The sequence below is a fragment of the Rhincodon typus genome, chromosome 28 (assembly GCF_021869965.1).
Source record: "Rhincodon typus isolate 14 chromosome 28, sRhiTyp1.1, whole genome shotgun sequence".
NCBI classification, from domain to species: domain Eukaryota; kingdom Metazoa; phylum Chordata; class Chondrichthyes; order Orectolobiformes; family Rhincodontidae; genus Rhincodon; species Rhincodon typus.
The window spans coordinates 20,053,257-20,067,399 of NC_063359.1; the positions used below are offsets into that span (position 1 = coordinate 20,053,257).

The following is a 14,143-nucleotide window of genomic DNA, read 5'->3' on the forward strand; positions in this document are numbered from 1 at the left end:
AAACTAGAGGGCATAGGTCTAAGGTGAGAGAGGAAAGATTTAAAAAGGATCTAAGGGGCAACTTTTTCATGGAATGAGCTGCCAGGGGAAGTGGTGGAGGCTGGTACAATTACAACATTCAAAAGGCATCTAGATGGGTATTTGAATAGGAAGGGTTTTGAGGGATATGGACCAAATGCTGGCAAATGGGACTAATTTATGATATCTGGTTGGCATGGATAACAATTTATGATATCTGGTTGGACCGAAAGGTCTGTTTCCATGCTGCATATCTCTATGACTCTATGACTCAAAAGCAGCTAGATTTCAGATTAGAGGGGATTGTTTGATATGCTATGGAATTGGAGATTGGTGTTGGGAAGCAGGGCAGGGGTGTGTAGAAGAGGTCATGGGGTGATCATGGGGTGGATGGAATAACAATAAGTTGTGGAGGTTGTTGTTGGGGTATGGGATGGGAACTGGGGGATCTCATGGCAGGTTCAGTGGTTAGTTTGTTGGGAGTAAATACTTCTATTTCTCATGGCCTAAGGGCAGCGTGGTTGCCCTTCTTGCCTCCAGAGCACTGGGAACCTTGACTGATTTTGGATAAAGAGAGAAACTGTTAAAATGGAGGCACGCTGCCTTCTTAATACATTTCAGTTCCCATCCCATCAATGATTCATCTAACCCATCACCCAAACCCCAACCCTGATTCATCTCCATTGAACCTACACCTAGCTGGGTTAGCAGCTGATGTGAAATAATTTAACTTTGTACCTGATCCAAACTCACCAACCTTTGGACGATTACATTACTTTTGTTTCTTAGCTACATTTCCCCAACAAACCTGGAAATTACAGGCTACACTTTCTGAGGACAGACCCCTGAGAGTCCTAACTGACCGTCTCCATGGTTGCAGTCTGGCTGATGAGGCTGGAGGCCCAACTGAAAGGCCAGCATCCATATCAGGCTGAAGTGGTTATATGCTGCTGAGGTAGGCCAGATGTCTTGAGGGTACGTCGGTATGGAGGTACTCTTTGTTGCCTACGTAGACACCAAACCAACAAAGACAACCCAAAACAGGTTGGGCCATCAGGGTGAAGGGAAGACCCTCCACATGTTATTGCTGGATGTGATTACAGTCTTTCATGCATGTTGCCTGAAATTGAGGCGTGGTTTGTTGCTGGTGGTCACCGTGATTGAAATGGCAGCCTTCACACAGTGTGTAGGGACCACTCTGGGGTCTCAAACATTCCTAAGGAGGATCTTCATTGGAATTGGAGATTGGTTGCCCACTCCTACTGAGCAGACAGCTGGCCCAACATAGATCCCTCTATTATCTTACGCCCCCACCACTTCAGCCCCACATCCATAGGACTGGGAAAAGTCATTTTGAACTCAGCAAACCATTCTTTAGATCCTTACCGGTTAACTCCTGGAAAGATTTATAGGGAGTCAGACCGAACCACTTCCGATACTGATTAAATGGTTGAAGTCTTAACTGTCTTCCATGTTCAATGACACCAATCGCCACATGTAGAATATTTTTGTTGATATTTTTCCCTCCACCAATCTGTAACAATAACAACATTACCAATTTGTAATAGATCCACACTCGTTTTTGATATTATTTAGATTGCTTTCTATGTAAAACAAAACGTTTGTAAATTGACAATTTTGTAACAAGCATAAGAATGTAAGAAATAAGAGCAGGAGGCCATTCAGCCCTTTCAGCTATGGTGCTTTGAGAAAGCACATGATACAAGGACATTGCAAAAACGCATTCAGTTTTTGTGTGTATATTTAGATTGTTCAGTTAATGTGTTAGAGAAATGATGGTGAATTTCCATTAGTGTTTAGATCTTATTATTGGCTGGAAACAAGTTCTACTTTGATAAGTAATTATTCATCATTTCATCATCTATTTTGTAAAATTTTATTTTGCTTAAAAAAGCACAGACACCTTGATCCAATCAGGAAGGAAGAAATTGAAACTTGGAATAAGCCATCTGTACAAATGGTCCGCCAAGTCTCCAAATGAAAACATGTTGTTAGGTAAACAAAGAGACATATTTCAGTTGCAACCGCAATGTGGATGAGATGAACGAATGGAAGAAGGTGGGCGTATATTTGAAACTGGACACACTGGATGTTCTTTGGAGTCGGTGAGCCTGCATTCTAAGTACAAACAAACACATTGCAGGTACTGACAAGTCAACAGCTTTATTGGAAAATGTATATGATGGTTCTGTCAAGCGCTTTAGGAATAAACTGCTGACAGTTCTGCATTTGCTCCATATTAAGTGTAAAACCTAACCTAATTTTGACACAGCATCCAACAGCAGCATGTCCTTGCTGAATGCTTGCTCCAGACAGAAACATTGAGTATTGTGTCAGAGATGTGTTTAGAACTTGGTGGTTTTATAAGAAATCTGTTCACAAATCTTGGGAATGAACTGCTGCACTATTTTAATGTTATTTATTTGTATCCATCTAGCCCAGACAAGATGACTCTTTTAATGTTTAATTTCTATTTATTTGCCCACAACCATGAACAATATAGAAATAGTATTGGAGGAGATATGCTGAGTTCCATCTGTATAATGCATTCCATCTTTGGCCACTAAATGGAGAATTATGGACAATATAATTACTAATGTGTCAACCTCAGTGCTAAATAAGTTGACTCATCTGCGTAATGAATCAAAGTTTATATCCAGTTCAGTAAACCACATGCTAAGTGTATTATTGTTTAATCACTTCTAATAAAAGACATTTTTACCCGTCCTGCTCTTTGTTTTGCAAACGATTCTACTAAAGCTTCCACTCCAAAGTTCAACAGGATATCGGTATTGAAAATAAAGTTGTCATAGGTAAATTCTTGGCCTTTTATAATGAAGCTGTCAGGCATTAGTGGATGCCAATGGTAGAGATGGTCAAACTCAACTGCAATCCGGTTTCTGTATTGAAAATGCTCGCCAAACAGAAGTTCTGGGTTGAATGTCATCTTGAAATAATAACCACTCAGGTGTTGCACATAGTCCTCAATAACTATTTTGATAGTTTCCCCTATGAAGAAGAGAAACAAACAATTGTAAAATCTCAAAATCATACTTTTAATTGGTCATGTTCCAGGTACTTCACATTGTTAACTCTCATTGTTGTTAATAATTAATTACAATTTCATAGCCTTGAGCTCAACTGTTTTTCTAATTTGACATGCAAATGCTTTTGCGTTTCACTTTTGGTGTCAAATGAAATTGGTGTAAATGGATAGAAAACAAAATAAGTAAGTTAGAGCACTAGCTGCCTATGAGAATTTTAGCAAGATCAGGGAAATTCTCATTGCCCTTTTGATGACTGTGACATTTTGTACCTCTGTAGTTTCCTCCAGCCTTGAAACCTCCCCCATATTCTCTGATCCTATCACTCTATGACCATTACCAACCTCCATTCCCCAGCAACTCCTCCTCTCCCTCATCTGTTGAGGCCATTTCTCCTAAAGTTACTTTATTTAGTTTCATGCTCAGTCTTTGAAACGCTTTAGGATGTTTTCCTATGTTGAAGGTGCCATGTAAATACAAGTTGTTATTACTGTTGCAACAATGTTTTACTTCTATTGCCATACTCATTTAATTATTCCAAACAACTTATTACTCATTTGTCTTCACTCAAAGAACAATACAGCATAGGAACAGGCCCTTGGCCCTCCAAGCCTGCGCTGACACATTTTGCCTTCCATACTAAAACTGTCTTCACTTACAGGATCCATATATCTCTATTCCCTTCCTATCCATGTATTCGTCCAGGTGCTTCTTGAATACTGCTATTGTCTCTGCTTCCACCAACTCCTCAGGCAGCGTGTTCTAGGCACTCACCACCCTTAGTGTGAAAGACTTGCCTCGCAAATCTCTTTTAAACATCCCCCCTGCACCTTCAACGTGTCCCCTAGTAATAGACACCTCCAACCTGGGAAAAAGCCTCATACTTTCCACTCTATCCATGCCATTTACAATCTTATAAACTTCTATCAGATTGCCCCTAAACCTCCTGCGTTCCAGTGGAAACAAACCCAGTCTATCCAACATTTCTTCATAGCCAAAATCCCCCATACCAGGCAACATCCTGGTAAACCTTTTATGTACCCTCTCCAAAGCATCCACAGCATGTTTTGATTTTTTCTATCAAAAGGTAACAAGACTATGATCCATGCTTGAATTGAAACTTTTAAGTATTGCTCTTGGGAGAAGCTTACATTTGTCACAGCACAACATATTTGAAAGAAAAAGATACATTTTGTCAAAGCTACTTGAATTCACAAGTGACTAAAGATACTAAAGTAAAAGGAAAACAATGTTTATTCTGTATAAGAAAAAGTGGCAAGTGGACTCTGATTGGTAGAGGTGTTGTGATGGGAAAGCTCCAGTTAATGCTAATTGACAGATAACTGTCAAGCTTTGTTTAAATTTTAAACCATATAGCTTGTCACTGATTGGTCAAAGCACAGAATGAACCACAGAATGGCTGTTACCTATTATGTTGAGTTGCAACAGATACATCTGCATACATGTTCTTTTAGTTTGCCCTGTGCAACTACCAGTCGTCAACACACTATACTCTCCTCTAAAAATGGTGATTTCCTTTCACTTCTTGTGAATAATCTTGATTGAAATGTATAACATCCTGAATGGTCTTGATAAAGTGAATGTGGAAATGATGCTCCATCCTGTAAGTCAGTCCAGAACTAGGGGCACTAGGGGTCACCCTATCAGATGGAGATGAGGAGAATATTTTTTCTCTCAGGGCGTTGTATGACTTTTGACCTCTGCCTCAGACAGTGGTGAAGATGGAGGTCACTGAATGTTTTTAAGACAGAGGTGTATGGATTCTTGTTTAGCAAAGGAATCAAAAAATATCAGCAATAGATGGGAATATGCAATTTGAAACTCAAAGAGGTCAGCCATGATCATATTGAATGGAAGAGCATTTCACAGAGCCAAATGATCTATTTCTACACTAATTTTGTATGTTCCCATGTTCATATGAGCACGAGATGAAAAGCTTCAACAAAATATATCATTTTTTTCAGCAATATTCAAATTTTGTACTACCAAACAAGGAGAAGTACAACTAGCCCACTGTGCCATTTCATTTCCTGCAACCTAATAATGATAAAGTGATTGGCTAAATCTAGTGAGAGAAAATGGTCAAGGAAACACTTGTCAAAAGAAAGAAAGGAAACCTTTAAAAAAGATGACGGTCCTACCTGTAAGTATGAGTCTGGCCGTTTGGAAAAGCTGCTCATCATTCCAAGTTGGATGCTCCTCTTTCAGGATATCACAGACTCGGTTGTGTTCTCGAAGCCAGATGGTGGCATACATCATTAGTCCAGGTACCAAGCCGAATAAATCATTGCCAATGGCAAAGCATTTCTCCACTGATAAAGTATGAGGATATTTCATACTGATGGGTACATCATTTGTGGATGGAAGTAAGACCTCTCCATTCACTACCTTAATGCAAATCAAATAATTAACCATTTCTCCTTTTATTCCTTTAGTTAAATTACTTTAGCTGCATTTACGCAGCTATATGCACTACTGAATAAGAAGGAAAGAAAAATACCATTTTCAAAGTACATCATACATATTTCATGATGGATTCTGAAGGCAATGTGTGTGACAATGATATTGTCGGATGCATACTTTGGAGCATGAGTTTAAGTATAGTATGCTACCTTGAAAACATATTTGATACTTTGTCAGGAATAAGAGTTTTCAGTCATATTTTCCTGTATTTATGGGAACTATTTGATACAGTGCAATATTTGTAACAGAATCCACAAGATAAAAATGGTGTTGTCAGGTTCAATTGCTGCCTGATATTTATAATAATGCAGTGCAATACCAGTCTGAGAGCCGTATGTTTCAGTTTTGAAAAACTATAAAATTTTTCTCTGGATCGTACATGTTGTAAGTGAAATAACTCCACAAAGGCTGGATCCTGTCAACAAGTCACCCTTTATTTACACATGAACCGTCCTTCACTTTAGTACTGCCTCATTCAGAGTCAGGTATCTCTGACACTCACCCTTTTTATGTGTCAGCCAGGGCTCCATGATTGGACTAAATTAACAGCCCCAATCAGGGAACTCATATTCTATGATGACAAGGTCTTTTCCCCAGGGTGGGGGAGTCCAAACTAGAGACCATAGATTTAAGGTGAGAGGGGACAGATTTAAAAGGGACCTCAGGGGCAACTTTTTCACACAGAGGGTGGTGCGTGTATGGAATGTGCTGCCAGAGGAAGTGGTGGAGGCTGGTACGATTACAACATTTAAAAGGCATCTGGGTGGGTATATGAATAGGAAGGGTTTAGATGGACTTGGGCCAAATGCTGGAAAATGGGACTAGATTTATTTCGGATATCTGGTCGGCACGGGTACATCTCTATGACCCTATGACCCTTTGTGCAGCTGTCTGACTGCATTACATTCCCAACAGTAAGTCCATAAACCTTGCCAGGTGTGAATTTCGGAGTCACTTAGATTGACAGTGTGTGAGCCACAACATCTGGATCTGCATCACTTCCATTCCAGGCACAATGGTGAATTTTATGCTGGCATAAAACAGGCTAAGTGAAAACATGCAATATCTTCACTTAAATCATTCATTTTAATACCTACAAGCCAATTGATTCAGTTATCTGAACACATACATGTATACCTTTCCTAACAAACAATTTTGCTTCTTATTTATTCATTTGTAGCACGTGGAAGTTGCTAGCTAGGATAACATTTAGTATAATCCTTAAATATCCTGAAGAAGTTGGTGGTGAGTTGCCTTTTTGAACTGTTGCAGGCCATGTGGTGTGTCACCACCTGCAAAGATAATAGGAAAGGAGTTCCTCAGATTTTGATGCAGTGAAGGAACAGCAATATATTTCTAAATCAGGATGTTGTGTGGCTTGGAAGGGAGCTGGTGATGGTATTCCCATGCATCTGTTGCTCTTGCCCCTCTAGGTGGTAGAGGTCATGGGTATAGAAGAAGCTGTCTGATGATCCTGGGTGAATTGCAGTCCTGTATCTTATAGATGGTACACATCGCTACCAGTGGGTGTCAATGGTGGAGACAGTGAAGATTTAAGGTGGTGAATGGGTGCCAATTATATTCTGTGGTCACTGGTTCATCTGTAGACTGAGGAGTTAATGTTAAGGGTTGATTCAATTTTTAAAATGATATCAAAAATTGAAACAGAACAAAATGAAATGCTCTGTATTTTGTATTGTCCAAAAGCTGACGGGTTTTCTTATGGGATACAGTTTTCAAGCAAAATGATTGAAAAATAATGGAACGATTCACAGAACAGAATGCGACCATTCAACCCATCCTATCTATTCTACCTTAAAAGCAGCTATCCACCTTCCTAGCTAGTGATCCACGATACTATCGGTTCTCTAAGTGTCTTTATAAATACATTGAGGATTTGTGCCTCTATCATCCATTTAAACAGTGATCTGTGCTATGCTAATGTGTGTTATAAATAGATCCAGGAGAACCAAATACAGAAATTATCTGTGTTTTTAACATTGCTTTGATCAGCTGGATAAGTACCTGAATTCAACAAAGTTTAATCTGTTCTTTTACAGCCATGCACATGGGCATTATTCAATAGAAATCAGTAACTATATGCGGTAGCTATTGACAATACTACTTCAGCTACATGCACTAATTTTAGAAAGCTTAATGGAGGAAATGGTTTTGAACTATCGACAGCAGTGAAAGGAGTCCAGAGTTATCGGTAATGGTTACTGCAGTGGAGAAGATAGAGGAAAGAGTGACCATAAGATGTGGGAGCAGAGATAGGCCACTCAGCCCATTGGGTCAGCCCTACCATTCAATAAGACCATGGCTGGTAATCCTCAACTCTACCCCAGAGCATTAGGTGCCATGTGTTCCTCCTTTCATAGGGCACTGTGACAGGCTCATTCACTTGAGCATGTTGGAGAAGCTGTGCATCACAACAGTCAGGCTTAAGCAGTGACTGAGGCCTACAACTTAGATCACTAATGTCTGAAGGGACACAGAAATGCCCTCTCAATAGGCTGATTAGGATATGCCATAAAGGCCATAATAGCACCACAGTCAAAAAATCTGAAGCCATGTTGTTCGGCTTGCGGTGAAAATTGGCTTATTTTCTGCACACTGATGATGCAGGCGTTGAATTTCTTCTTGTTGCTGATAAAACCGCATTCTCAGAAATCCTATGGCAAAATGCCAAACATTCCTGCGATCTCACTAGCAGTTTCTTCATTCAAGAGGAAAACAAAGGAGAAAGTTGATTCCAAGATACTCATACATTAAAAAAAATCTGGCATGTCTGTGCGTATGTTAGTCATAGTGGTTAATATTATTGTCCAGACAGGAAGCAAACTTTTTGGCATTAAACAGCAACAGAGAGTTACTATAGTTACCTGGCAGGACAATCCTAGCTCTTTCGTTAGTCCACCTCAATTGCACTGACATTATTTATTGAAGTGATACACACTGAATACTGCTGCTTCCTTTGGGAGTTGGAACATCCCTGAGGCATGGAACTAAGGAAACTGAATACAGACTAGGTAACTCAGTCATGGGTTCAGTTGGTTAGCTACCTGTAGTTCACTATGTTGACTTTCCTGCTCAGTTCCATGTGAATCTTTATCACCGGCTTTGCAAACTGTTCAAAGTAAGTTTCACGAGGGAAGATGGCCAACTGTTGACTATAAAATAGTGCCAAAAAATTGACTGCTAACTTAATGTTGGTTGCTTGCCTTATCTGATTTTCAGGCTGTCTTTAACTATGGAGACCAGAACTGACACAGGAAATAGTTGGGAGTTTCAATAACATATAAGAATCTGCTCACATGTCTCAATTCAAACCCTACAGCTTCATTTTGGTCTGCTTGTGGAATCATAGAATGGCCACAGCATAGAAGGAGGCTATTGACTCATTACATCTGTTTTGACTCTCTGTAAGAGTACATTAGTTAGTCCCACTCTTTCCTCCAATTTCTGCCCTTCTGGGTCTTATCCGATTCCCTTTTTATAGACTGCAATGGAATCCATGACCATTATACTCTCAGGTGGTGTATTCCATGAAATGCTCATCAATTACTGCCTGCTAATGATTTTGATCACCATTTCACGGCTTTTGATTATTCTTGTCAATTACTTTTCATCAGTGTCCTTAGGTTCTTGACCCTTCTGCCAATGTGAACTGTTTCTCTCTGCCAAGACCTCTCATGATTTTGAACACTGCTTTCAAATCTCCTCTCAGTATTATCTAAGAAAACACCCAAGCTTCTCCAATTTAGCCACATAACTGAAGTTTCTCTTCCCTGGAAGCAGTCTACTAAATATCGTGAAGACTCATATCCTCCTTCCTAAGGTGCAATGCTCAGAATTGTATGCAATGTTCCAGATGAGATGGTGCTTTATAAAGGTCCATCATAAACCCCCTCCATTTTTAGTCATACCTCTACCATAAAGTCTAGATTTTACATTTTCAAATGTTTTTCTAACATATCTACCATCTTCAATTACTTGTATGCATACATCTACAGGCCTCTCTGTTTCTGCACCCACTACAGAATTACTGGATTAATTTAGTTTAATTTGCGTGGCCTTTAGTTCATATGACTTATAGAGTCATAGAGTCATACAGCACGGACACAGATCCTTTGGTCCAACTCATCCGCGCCGAACAGACATCCCAATCTGACCTGGTTCCACTTGCCAGCATTTGGCACATATTTCTCTAAACCCATCCCATTCATTAACATAAGCAAATGTTCATTAACAAATTTTAAATGTTGTAATTGTACCCACCTCCACCACCTCCTTTGGCAATGCGTTCCATACATGCACCACCCTCTGCGTGAAACAGTTACCCCTCAGGTCCTTTTTAAATCTTTGCCCGCTCACCCTAAACCTATGCCCTCTAGTTTTGGACTCCTCCATCCCAGGAAAAAGACATTGGTTATTCACCCTATCCATGCTCCTCATGATTTTATAAACCTCTATAAGGTCACCCCTCAGCCTCCGACACCCCAGGGAAAACAGCTCCAGCCTATTCAACCTCTATCTATAACTCAAAGCCTCTAAGGCCGGCAATGTCCTTACAAATCTTTTCTGCACCCTCTCAAGTTTAACAACATTGTTCCTATAGAAGGGGGACAGAATTGTACACAGTACACTAAAAGTGGCCTCACCAATGTCCTGTACAGCCCCAACATGCCATCCCAACTCCTATACTTAATGTTCTGACCAATGAAGACAAGCGTGCCGAATGCCTTCTTCCCCACCCTGTCTATCTCTAACTCCACTTGGAAGGAACTATGCACCTGCACCCCTAGGTCTCTGTCTGGCAACACTCCCCAGGGCCAAACCATTAACTGTATAAGTCCTGCCCTGGTTTGCCTTACCAAATGCAACACCACACATTTATCTAAGTTAAACTCCATCTGTCGCTCCTCAGCCCATTGGCCCATCTGATCAAGGTCCCATTGTATTCTGAGATAAACTTCTTCACTGTCCACTACACCACCAAATTTTGGTGTCATCTGCAAACCTACTAACTATTCCTCCTATACTGACATCCAAATCATTTATAGAAATGATGAAAAGCAGTGGACCCAGCATTGATCTTTGTGACACTGGCCCACAAGGCCTCCAGGGTGAAAAACAACTGTCTACCATCAACTTCTGTCTCCAACCTTGACTGCAGGCCTGTGACAAGTGGTGTTCCACAGGGATCGGTGCTGGGTCCACTCTTGTTTGCCATTTATATAAATGGCTTAGATGGGAATATAGAAGGCATAGTTAGTAAGTTTGTGGATGACACCAAGATTGGTGGTATAGTGGACAGTGAAGAAAGTAATCTAAAATTAATCAATTGATCAATTGGTCAATCAGATGCATGGGAAGACTGGCAGATGGAGTTTAATTTGGATAAATGCGAGATATTGCATTTTGGTAAAACAAACAAGGGTAGGACTTACAAATAAAAGCAGGGCTTTGGTAGTGTTGTAGAACAGAAAGGCTTAAGGGTTCAGGTACATAATTCTTTGAAGTTTGCATTGCATATAGAGAGGGCGGTTAAGAAGACGTTTATTACACTGGCCTTCATTGCTCAGACCTTTGAGTATAGGAGTTGGGGCATTAGGCTGAGGTTGTACAGGATGTTGGCAGGGTCTCTTCTGGAGTACCATGTCCAGTTCTGGTCATCCTGTTATAGGAAGGATATTACTAAGCTAGAGAGTGTTCAGAAGAGATTTACCAGAAGAGGTTTATACAACCCATTGTCAATCAATAACATTTCCCATTAGCAGCTCTCATTCTCCAAGGCTGACCGTTATCTATTACTTTGTCTGTCCAACTGTTCTTCTCTTTCTCTGGGCTCTATCTCCACCTATCACTTACTCCCTACCCCCAACCTATCTTCTGCATAGAAACCAACCTTTTCCTTGCTACTATCATTTCTGACGAAGGGTCACTCGACCTGAAACGTTAACTCTGCTTTGTCTCCACAGATGCTGCCAGATGTGCTGAATTTTTCCAGCAATTTCTGTTTTTATTGTCTTTAGCAGATTTGTGCTAGCTCTCCATATTTAATTTTCACTTGTCCATATGGCAATTAATATTATCACTGCCTATTATTTCCAAAGTTTTCCTATCATCTTGGTTAAACTGACTAGCATGTAATTGCTGGATTTATCTTTACCTCATTTTTGAATGAAAATGTAACATTAACGATTCTTCACTCAACTAGCACCAATCCCATATCTAAGGAGGTCTGAAAAGACAATGGGTAAAACCTCTGCAATTTCCTCAGCATCTTCAAATGCATTCCATCTGATCCTGGTAACTTTCAGCACATCTTGCCTTTCTAAAACTTCCTCTTCCTTAATTTTCAGTTAATTCAGTAAATTACCTATACCTATTTCACTTTGGCCTTGGCAGCATCTTCTCCTTTGCTAAAAAGACATGCAAAGTACCAAGTTAGTACTTCAGTTAGCTAGCCCCTTTGTCTCCAATATGGAGGTCAACTGTCAGTTTAACTACTGGTGCTTTAACCTATTCAGAGATTGTTGCTGTTTAAGTTCAGGAGGCAGTTCTTCCACTATGAGTACAATATACAAAAAGCTTCAACAAATGTGTCTTTTTTCAGCAATATTCTGTTCTCTGTGAGCATTAGATTTTCATGCTGTCTGCGTCCTAACTTTCATTGTCCTGCTGACCTATCAACCCTTTATTTTCTGGCCTAAATTGGCTGCCAGTCAAAAGTTAGTTTCCTTGTTTGCACTTCTTTTCATTCCCTCAGTCCTCCCTATCTCCATAATCTCCTTCAAAATTCTTCAAAATAGTGCAGCACGGTGGGTTAATGGTTAGCACCGCTGTCTCACAGTGCTACGGGCCTGGGTTTGAATTCACCTTCAGGAAACTGTCTGTGTGGAGCTTGCACATTCTCCCTGTGTCTGCGTAGGTTTCCTCCAGGTGCTCTGGTTTCCTCCCAAGACCAAAGATATGCAGGTTAGGTGGATTAGCTATGAGAAATGTAGGCTAACAGGGATGGGGTGGGATGTATTTATTCTTTAATAATCAGCTCCAAAAACATTTCAACCCTAGAAATGTGTTGGATGTCAAACTTCTGGACTATCACCCTTAGGTCTGTAATTATTCAATTCAGATGCATTTGCTTCTGAACTATCAAATTCCCATCAAGTAACCATCACCTACATGCAGAAACACCCTGAGGAATAATGATGTTCCAATCCCTCCATTTAACTTCTTCCAAAATCAGCAACCCAGTGGCACAAGAGATTTAAGCTGCTTTTAGCCTATGCTACAACTCCCAAATTGGTGCTCCAATAGTTTAAGTTACCCAAAATGTACTAACTTTTTTTTAAAAATCTGGTGATGAATCTGTAATAAGAACTCCCAAAGATCAGAATTTTGATATATTCTCAAAAAAAAGTTCCTGTTAAGTTACCTGATATTTGAGTTTCCCATCTTTGAAAAGCCTCAGTTGATGTTGACGTTCCAGAGTGTCTCCATAAATATGGCTCAAATCCACCTGGGAAATATTAAAGCAATTTAACTTTAGGCAAGTGTTTTTCAACCAATATCATTCAAACATGTGCAAAAAGCTCACTTATATGAGCAAGTGTTTTCATGTTGAAACATGTTCTGCTCCCAAACGTTCAACACAACCTTACCACAAATTATTGTTTTGAATTGCAGCTAATGGTTATAGCTTACCCATAATTGGCTACCAAAGAAATGTCTAATGATGTAACTATGATGAAGGGGAGATTATTCATGTCATTTAACTTTCTCAGCATTGTTATGACAGAAGATGAGTTTGTACATTGAAACAAATTATAGCCGCCTTAAATGTAAAATAGCATCTTGGGGATCAATATAACTGTTAGATTACAATTATTGAAAGCCAAGTCTAGCAGGTGAATTAGCTGTCCATTACAATACAGAGTCTAAAAGGTCAGAAACTTTCAAGGTCAGGGGATTAGTCATATAGTTCTCTGAGTGAGCCATGAGTGAGTTGAGACAGTTCTATTACTTGCCTGGTGCCAGAGTTCAGGATGCAGCCTGTTATTACTTAGAGTCATGGCCTGTGATTCTGAAAATCATGACTTTAAGTGAAACAAGTTTAATTGAAGTGGTAGTTTCCCATATGAATCAACATTAACACTGCAGTTAGGTTCCAGAGGATAATTTTGCCAAGGAAAACCATGCATGTGCTGCACTGTGCATTCTTAGCTAAAATAATTTGCAAAAGAAAGATAAGGAAAGATTCAGTGAAGAAAGGAGGTTTCATGCTTGCAAACAGGTCTTTAAAGAAATTTACAGTACAGTACAGGCGGAATACAACATAGATAAAGGGGAACTGGTGAATGTACTGTTGTTAAATTCAAGAAGTCATTTAATAAAGTGCCATATCAAAGGTTATTTTGTAAAAACAAAGTTCAGGGTGTAGGAAGTAACATATTAGTATAGATAGAGGATTAGTTATCTGCAGGGAGTAGCTACAAATGGGTCACATTTGCATTGGCAGAAGTGTGCCACAGGGATCAATATTGGTGTCTCAATTATCTGCAATTTAT

The 14,143-nt window shown here is 39.8% G+C and overlaps 1 protein-coding gene across 1 annotated transcript in view; it reads right to left on the reverse strand.

The window, feature by feature from the left end:
* Positions 1-14,143, reverse strand: part of LOC109938472 (prostaglandin G/H synthase 1) — a 295,924-nt gene that overhangs the window by 15,083 nt on the left and 266,698 nt on the right. The window contains exons 6-9 of the mRNA XM_048613364.1: positions 13,012-13,095; positions 5,246-5,492; positions 2,762-3,048; positions 1,405-1,552 (exon numbers count right to left, since the gene is read on the reverse strand). Of these exons, the coding sequence (XP_048469321.1) occupies positions 1,405-1,552; positions 2,762-3,048; positions 5,246-5,492; positions 13,012-13,095 (766 nt within the window). The remainder of the gene's footprint in view (positions 1-1,404; positions 1,553-2,761; positions 3,049-5,245; positions 5,493-13,011; positions 13,096-14,143) is intronic.